We start from the raw sequence: 9,211 nt of genomic DNA on the forward strand, positions 1-9,211 counted from the left end.
TTCTGCATAGGAAGACTGATATCTTTCATGATTTGTGAAACCTTATCTCTTTTTACATTGCTTTTTCCTCTATTATCTTTCTTCCTTCTAGAACTCCAGTTGAAACATATAATGGACCTTGTCACACTATGCTTCATTTCTCTTAAACTCTAATGGTTTCTATCATTCTTTTTGTCCTATGTTGATATTCTGTTTAGTTTTATTTCTAATTTTCTCTGCAGTTCTATTTGCTGTTATAACATTTTATTTTCTAATTTAAATTATAAGTTTTTTTAAAAGATGTATTTTATTGATTTGACAGAGTTACAGAGAGACATAGACACATAGACACACACACACACACACACACACACACACACAGGTCTTCCATCTGCTGGTTCACTCCCCAAATGGCGGAAACAACCAGAACTGAACCAGTCCAAAGCCAGGAGCCAAGAGCTTCTTCTTGGTCTCCCATGCGGGTATAGGGGCCCAAGGACTTGGGCCATCTTCTACTGCTTTCCCAGGCCACAGCAGAGAGCTGGATCATAAGTGGAGCAGTTGGGACTCAAACCAGAGCCCATATGGGATGCCGGTGCTGCAGGCCGGGGCTTTAACACACTGCTCCACAGTGCTAGTCCCTAAATTATAAGTTTTTAAAGTGTTTAGGGGCCGGCACTGTGGCATAGCTGGTAAAGCCGCTGCCTGCAGTGCCGGCATCCCATATGGGCGCCAGTTCAAGTCCCAGCTGCTCCACTTCCCATCAAGTTCTGTGCTATGGCCTGGGAAAGCAGCAGAAAACGGCCCAAGTCCTTGGGCCCCTGCATTCACGTGGGAGATCTGGAAGAAGCTCCAGGCTCCTGGCTTTGGATCAGCACAGTACTGGCCATTGTGGCCATCTGGGGAGTGAACCAGCAAATGGAAGACCTCTCTCTCTCTTTCTCTGCCTCTCTGTGGCTCTGCCTTTCAAATAAATAAATAAATCTTTTTAAAAAAAATAAAATAAAGTGTTTAAACTTCTGTTTGATCTTCTTACAGATCTTCCCTGGTCAGTTGTGAAAGTCTCTTGTGCGGCCGGCGCCGCGGTTCACTAGGCTAATCCTCCGCCTTGCAGCGCCGGCACACCCGGTTCTAGTCCCGGTCAGGGCGCCGGATTCTGGCCCGGTTGCCCCTCTTCCAGGCCAGCTCTCTGCTGTGGCCCGGGAGTGCAGTGGAGGATGGCCCAAGTGCTTGGGCCCTGCACCCCATGGGAGACCAGGAGAAGTACCTGGCTCCTGCCATCGGATCAGCGCAGTGTGCCGGCTGTAGCGTGCTGGCTGCGGCGGCCATTGGAGGGTGAACCAACGGCAAAGGAAGACCTTTCTCTCTGTCTCTCTCTCTCACTGTCCATTCTGCCTGTCAAAAATTAAAAAAAAAAAAAAAGAAAGAAAGTCTCTTGTGCCTTCAATGCTATCATTTTTTTCTTTAATTCTTTATGTACAATAAAATCATTATTATATTCGATATCTGAAAATTCACCATCTATAGTTGTGTGTGTGTGTGTGTGTGTGTGATTCTGAAGTTTGATGTTTCTTCCAACTGTCACTAATGGTAGTTTGTTTCCTCATGGGTTTAGTGATTTCATTTTATTCTGATTTTATAAATTCATAGCAATTCTTTGAAATCTAGAAAGTGTCTGTCTCAAAAGAAAATTTTTTGTTCTCTTCTGGGAGTTTTTCGTAGACAGTTCCAAGGACCTCTTCCTTCCTTCCTTCCTTCCTTTCCCTCCTTACTTCCATGAAAGGCAGAAGGGGGGAGAGGGAGGGGGCAGGGGGCACGGGAAAAGGGGAAGAGGAGGGAGAGGGAGATCCCATCCCCGACCAGGACTCCACCAGGCCAAAGTCAATAGCTAGGAGCTCAATCTGAGTCCAATGCTAACCTCCAAGGACCAATATGAAGCCAATTTTTGGCACAGGGTTTATTTTGGGCCACAGTGATTCAGGCTTAGAACTGTTTACTTCCACCAGCTCCATCTGCAGGATGGGCTTTATTTCAGCTGGGCTTCTGGATGGTGGTGCTCTTTAGCTCTCTGGCCTTCACACAAGGGTCTCCAGGCTGACCTCGCATACTGATCAGGCTCTGGGCTCTGTCTCCTGTCTCCCACAGGAATGGTTCATTAAAACCTTGCCCTAGTCTGGTAGGAGTCAGTAGACAGCTCCAATGTAAATATGATTTCTAGCTCTCATGGATGTTTGCCTTCCTATCATTTTTGCCCTCCTGGGAGTTCCCTTACTTCCTCAGCACTGCCCTACATATAACAATATTAAAACTTTGGGGGGGAATTAATGTTTTCTAAATTAGAAGCAGTTTCTCTGAACATCTAGTATAGCATATTTGTGGAAATACAAGTCCTGCTGTTAAGGCATTAGTGTATTCTTTTGCAGAAATTTTTGCTATGCAGATATATAATAAGGAAACACCATATGAATACTTGTTTATAAGTTAGACTGTTGTATCATTCAGTTACATATTTTGAGCATCTTTCTCCAGGAATAAATGTGTTAGTGGTGTTGTGGTCAGCTTTCCCCAGAAAAGAAATTGAAACAGAAGTTTGTGTGTACAAAGTTTTTTTCAGGAATGCTCTTGAGATCAATACCCATGGTGTAGAGAGAAAGCGGGGATTAGGCAGAAAGGAAGTTGGGCGATGGTACAGTCACCACAAGGGCTCCAGCTCTGGAGCTGAGAAGACCTGCACAGTAGTCCTAAGTGGAACAAAGATACCTGGGCCTTTACACTCCTATGTGGTTTGCCATGGGCTGCCCCTGGAAGGAATGGGTTTGACATTGGACAAGACAGTCAAATACAACCAAGTGTCACTCCGGGAGTTTGATGACAGAAGAGGGCTCTCGCCCTGTGGAACTCCAGGTACCTTGGAGTCTTGAAGGAATACGTGGGAAAGCACATCAAAATCCCCCGCAGTCAGGAACACTTGGGGCTCCAAGTAACAGAAAATCTGACAACTAATTTTTGTCATCTAACGTAAGATCTGTAGTAGATGGCTAACATCAACAATATCTGTCCCTGTTATTAGGAAAGCACAAATCCTTTCTCAAAAACCCTCAGTACCTCTATCTTGTGCAGAGGTGTGTAGGAGCCAAGCCGGGTGGGTCAGGATGATCACAGACGTGCAGCCCGCCATCTTTGCCACCATGCTGGGCACGTGACTCTTCTTGCTTGTCAGTTTCTGTCACTGTGTGGGCATCAACAATCCCAAGAAGCAGGAATGAAAGTGGTGTTTTCTCCGCCCCCAGGGCTCCAGGACATAGTCTGAGGCAAGATGGAGGGTGTGAGGGGCCTTCACCCTTCACTTCATCCCTTCTACCCATCACAACATGCAAAGCAACTAGGATTTTTCCAGACAACTTTAATTTCCTCAACGTCTCCCTTAACCCTATGGAACAAGAAGCTGCCACTGAATAGGGCCCAGTATTAAGAGCTGCTTTTTTTCTACTTCCTCCCCAATGCCCCTCCAATACAAAAATAGTTATAAGACCAATATAGTTACGGGACCAGCACTATGGCGTAGTGGGTAAAACTGCCACCTGCAGTGCCGGCATCCCATGTGGGCGCCAGTTCGAGTCCTGGCTGCTCCACTTCCAATCCAGCTCTCTGCTATGGCCTGGGGAAGCAATAGAAGATGGCCCAATCCTTGGGCCCTGGAACTTGTGTGGGGGACCCATAGGAGGCTCCTGGCTTCTGGTTTCAGATCCGCACAGCTCCAGCCATTGTGGTCATTTGGGGAGTGAACCAACAGATGGAAGATTTTCTCTCTCTGTTTCTCTCTCTGCCTCTGCCTCTCTAACTCTGCCTTTCAAATAGTAAATAAATAAATCCTTAAAAATAGTTATATTTTAGTAGTCCCTTCCCCCCCCAAAAAAACCCAGTAGACTTCTTTATACACCTCATTGACTTCAACTGGACAACACAGTCAGATCAATATTATCATAATTTTGAGACTAGAGTAGCAAACATTACTGTTTTGAGTGATATTTTGATTCTGTCAGCATAGAACAAAGAATATCAGACATGCAAATAACAGGGTTTGCTACGAAAGAGATCTCTACAAAATTATTTTGAACACTTGCCTACAGGTATCACTTACTCAAGCAGTGTCCATATTGCCAGGCATTGTGCGTGGTTACCAACATGTCACTCTTATCTGCCCGGCTGCAACAGTGAGCATCCTTGTCGGCCCCTATCTGCAGTTATTTCCTCAGATGAAATGCCAAACATGTAATTTCTGGGCAGAGAGAATGTACCTTTGAAGGATTTTCATAAAGATGACCAAGATGTAGCTGAAAAAGGTTCTACAAATTTATGTTCCCAGGAGCAGGAAAGAGGCCTAGTTACCCCAGATCCTTACTGATACTAGACGTTAATGCTTTTACTCATTTTCATCAGACTTGTATTTTGAAAAACAGTGCCTTGGGGTAGACATTCAGCCTGCTGGTTAAGATGCCTGCATCCGGCCGGCGCCGCGGCTCACTAGGCTAATCCTCCGCCTAGCGGCGCCGGCACACCGGGTTCTAGTCCCGGTCGGGGCACCGGATTCTGTCCCGGTTGCCCCTCTTCCAGGCCAGCCCTCTGCTGTGGCCAGGGAGTGCAGTGGAGGATGGCCCAGGTGCTTGGGCCCTGCACCCCATGGGAGACCAGGAAAAGCACCTGGCTCCTGGCTCCTGCCATCGGATCAGCGCGGTGTGCCGGCCGCAGCGCGCCGGCCGCGGCGGCCATTGGAGGGTGAACCAACGGCAAAGGAAGACCTTTCTCTCTGTCTCTCTCTCTCTGTCCACTCTGCCTGTCAAAAAAAAAAAAAAAAAAAAAAAAAAAGGATGCCTGCATCCGACATCAGAGTTCCTCAGCTCTATACCTGGTTGGGCCTCCAGCTTCCTAATATAGACCCTGGGGGGCAGGGGTGATGGCTCAATAATTTGGGTCCCTGCCATCCACAGAGAACAGGTGGATTCAGCTCCCAGCTCCCAGCTTCAGCCCAGCCCAGCCATTGCAAGCATCTGGGGAGCGAACCAGCAGATGGCAGCTCTCTCCTCGTCTCTTTGTGTGTCTCTGCCTCTCAAATAAAGAAATAAAAATTAAAGAGGGAAAAACTATGTCATCTATTTTAAATTTATTATTTTTATTAATCATACTTATTCATTGAATTATGGTACAAAACTGCAGTTTGTGTGGTTTTGGCTTTTTGGAATTTGCTTTGCTCCTGTGCTGCAAGGGTTAATCACAGCAGGTTTGCACTAATTAGCTGCAATTATTTGCTTAAAGCAGCTGCTTTACACTGAGTCCTGGTCAAAGCATGAAACATATTGATTAATAGTGTCTCTAAGTAACCATGTGTCCAAAGAATTTCAGGACAGTGTGACCTAGCTTGTCAGCACTCTTTATTGATAACAATGAGATTGAAGAGCTGCACCTGGACTTGATGTGGACTTCCCACCACACATTCCTCCCCCTGCTTCCCAGGGTTCTGCTAGTTATGCAGCAGGGATATACTTAGGTGACCAGCACAGTATAAACAACCTCAGAAAAGACGCCAGTTTAGTCTCCCTGGTTTCAAAGTCTTCTATGTGCACATCAGTGATTCCCTATCCAGGAGACACCTGGCCTGATCTCTTCACAGGATTGAAATGGGCCTCACAAATGCGAGCTTAGGGGCCAACGCTGTGGTGTAGCAGGTAAAGGTGCCACTTGCAGAGCTGGCACCCCATATGGATGCTGGTTCGAGTCCCAGCTGCTCCACTTCTGATCCAGCTCTCTGTTATGGCCTGGGAAAGCAGTGGAAGATGGCCCAAGTCCATGGGCCCCTGCACCTGCGTGGGAGACCTGGGGAAAGTTCCTGGCTCCTGGCTCCAGGTCGGCACAATTCTGGCCATTGCGGCCATTTGGGGAGTGAACCAGCAGGTGGAAGATTCTCCCTCTCCCTCTGCCTCTCTGCCTCTCTATAACTCTGCTTTCAAATAAATGCATCTAAAAATGCAAATTCAAGCTCCATGTCCACCCACCCCCAGTACAGTATCCACCTCCTGACCTGACCTGACCTGTATCTGTCTCCTGACCTGGCTATGTATCCATCATCTCCAATTCCAAACCAGTCAGGAACATGAAGCATCCAGACCCTAAATGCAAAGGACCCCCTCCTGCTCTATTAAAATAGCCCAATGTCACTGCTACACAACCTCCCTGGGGTGGGAACTGCCAGCAACACTGACATTTTGAGCAGGTAATGTACAAGAAAGCAGGACTCAAACCCATGAAGAGCAGGCAGCCAGCTGCAGACCCAAGTGCGGTGTGCAGAGGAGAACCACCACTTCTCCCCTGCCAAGAGAAACCCTTCCCCAGCTCCCTTCTTTGAGCCAGTTGGCAGAACCTCTTCCCACTGTGCCCAAGCGTAAGGCCCCAGTAAGTGTTGTCTAAGTACCACAATGGCCTCTTGTCAATTTCTATTTGTAAATGAGCCAAATAACCGGAGGACGGTAGCAACCCCTACACAGAGAGGACAGCCGGAGCCTGCACCTAGCCTCTGCAGGCCACTTGCTGGGAGTCATTTGCTGACTTTCATGTTCTTGCCCTAGTGTCCTTTCTCTGTAATAAAGCGTAGACTTGTAAGCTGTGTCCTTGCGGGCCTTGTGAGTCTTCAGCAATTAAACCCTGTTGACACGCCACTGCTGTTGCAGTCAGTTTTTGCAAACACTGCATAGGCATTATAGAAAAACCCTGTAGCTTGTCTGCCATAGGTGTTTCTTTCCAGAAAGCTATTCATTGAATCTTGCTAACCGTATTATTGAGTCTCTATAAATCGAGTGTTGTTTTATACGTTTCTTTTTGCCTTTTTTTTTTTATTTATACGTTTCAATGCCATTTTATTCAGCTTATCTTTTTTGGTCTTGGATTCTACCAATTTAAGTATTTTGATCTTTGGATTCCCATAATTTGCATCTGTCCTGTATATTTCCCCCCATTCTCCTACATCAATCTTTTTGTGCTATTGTGTGATTCTTTTAAATAACACAGAATTGATTTTTTAATCCAATCTGGGAATTTTAATTTTTAGATATGACAGAATCCATTTATATTTACAACTATAACTACATTTAGTTTACTATGTTTCATCTTCTCTACACTATTTTAAAATACTTCTCTTTTTGCCAATTCTGCAGTCTTATGGTCTTTTTTCCTCTCCTGAGTATTTTCTTTGCTTTTACCTTCTCAATTCCCTTGATTAGCATATGTACTCCTTTTAGTACTAGTAAGCATGACCTTTACACATTCTGAGTCTGAAAAAGAACACATACAAGGTGTTTTGATGGCAAGAAAGCTACCAAAGACAACTAGGGCACAGCAAAACAGCTCAGGAGCCAACTTAGACAAGTTCCCACTAGCCCAGGTGAGAAAACTTGAGCATCAGCATAGATACTTGCAGTTAATTAAAACACAATAAATCAACTTTGTCTATGTCGGAAAAACACACAATAAATAAGTATGAACCTAAGAGTTCATAATATTACCCAAAAAGAATCCTCATTGTTATCTTTTCAATAAAATTTTTATAGTTGTCCTTTAGAAGAGTTCCTGGTACAAACTGTGTTCAGAAAGCTGATAAATAAAATACTCAAGCAAGCTAACACAGCAGGTTAAGTGGCCTGCGTCCCATATCAGAGAGCCTGGGATGGGGTCCCACCTCCGCTTCCCATGCAGCTTCCTGCTAACGTGCACCCTGAGAGGCAGTGGCGAATGTCCCAAGTACTTGCGTTCCTGCCACCCACGTGAGATACACGAATGGAGCTCCTGCTCCTGATTTTGACCTGGCCCAGCCTTGGCTGGTGCAGACATTTGGGGAGGGAACCAGCAGATGGCAGATCTCTCAGAACAATAATCTTTTAAAAGCATCGTTAGCCCCATATTTCTTAAATTGCCAGAATTTTAAAAGACGAAGGACCACGTCTCCAGGGGTCTGAGTGAAGGAAATTTTCGGCGAAGAAGGGATAAAATGACAAAGACCCCGTGGGACAAGAGGAAAGAAGACAGAGACGCCACTGCCGCCAGCCGCCCCGCGCAGCCAGCTGCCGGCTGCGAGGTGCCACCTTACCATGTCCAGGTAGGAAGAAACTGCCGCGCGCTCGCCGCCCCCAGTTTGAGTTGAGAGGGAATTCCACTGACTTTTACTGACTGGGGTCTGAGCAACGGCCGGGCCTGGAGCAGGGACGCTTCCTGGCTTCCTTCCCCTTCCGCACAGCGAAGAGCCCGGAGTGCTGAGCACGGAGCCCCGAGCGCCATAAAGCCAGGCGGTCAGAAGGAGTCTATGGCACCGCTGATATTGCCTGAGGGAAAACCTTGCAGACCACACTGACTTTGAATCCGGCCTTGAACGCTGGCTGGAAGCAGGGTGCCCACCTAACCCTGTGAAGGCAGAGCACACTGCCTGCTTTTCATTACCCCTCCCCCCCCCAAAGGCTCCCGCAACGAGCAGGGAGGAGGCGCCATCTTGATAAGGCGAGTGCAGGCAGCTGTGCCTCATGCAAACAGGAGGTTCCTTCTGAGGGATAAATTTGTGGTCTTTATTGACTTTCAGTCTGGCCTGGAGGGTTGGCAAGGGGCGGGATGACCACTTAAGCCTGTGAGGCACTCCCTTCCCCCCAATTCTATCATGGGTGACCATACTCAAAGGCCAAGGCGGAACACCAGCAGGTACCAGGCTCTCTCCATAGACTTAGCAAATGGGGCTGAGAGAGGATCCCCTGCTCCTTCTGACTTTGGGGGCCCTGAGCACTGTGACTGTGGGAATTCTGCAATAAAGACCCTCCTAACAAAGAAAGTCCCAGGACTGGATGGCTTCACTGCTGAATTGTACCAAATTGTTTTTTAAAGATTTATTTTATTTATTTGAAAGACAGACCTACAGAGAGAGGTCTTCCATCCGCTGGTTCACTCCCCAAATAACCGCAATGATCACAGCCGAGCTAATCCAAAGCCAGGAGCTTCCTCTAGGTCTCCCACGTGGGTGCAGGGGCCCAAGGACCTGGGCCATCCTCCACTGCTCTCCCAGGCCATAGCAGAGAGCTGGATCAGAAGTGGAGCAGCCAAGACTCGAACCGGTGCCCATATGGGATGGCCGGTGCTGCAGGCCAGGGTTTTAACCCACTGCACCACAACACCAGCCCCTGTACCAAACTTTTTAAAAAGAACT

General features: G+C 47.1%; 1 protein-coding gene and 1 pseudogene across 3 annotated transcripts in view; one reads left to right on the forward strand and one right to left on the reverse strand.

Moving 5' to 3' along the window:
• Window positions 1-8,482, reverse strand: part of APOO (apolipoprotein O) — a 168,454-nt gene extending 159,972 nt beyond the window's left edge. Inside the window, exon 1 of one of the 3 annotated variants that reach the window (XR_016228114.1) lies at window positions 8,114-8,482. Coding sequence is in view for 2 of the 3 variants with exons in the window: in XM_089324460.1 (XP_089180586.1) it covers window positions 8,114-8,116 (3 nt within the window). In the remaining variant the exon portion in view is untranslated. The remainder of the gene's footprint in view (window positions 1-8,113) is intronic. The other 2 variants (XM_089324460.1, XM_089324459.1) reach the window with 2 other exon arrangements.
• LOC149119551 (dolichyl-diphosphooligosaccharide--protein glycosyltransferase subunit 4-like) lies at window positions 3,022-3,245 on the forward strand (annotated as a pseudogene).
• Window positions 8,483-9,211: the final 729 nt, after the last annotated feature.

The sequence above is a fragment of the Oryctolagus cuniculus genome, chromosome X (assembly GCF_051225735.1).
Source record: "Oryctolagus cuniculus isolate XC-2025 breed Fujian yellow rabbit chromosome X, ASM5122573v1, whole genome shotgun sequence".
Lineage (NCBI taxonomy): Eukaryota > Metazoa > Chordata > Mammalia > Lagomorpha > Leporidae > Oryctolagus > Oryctolagus cuniculus.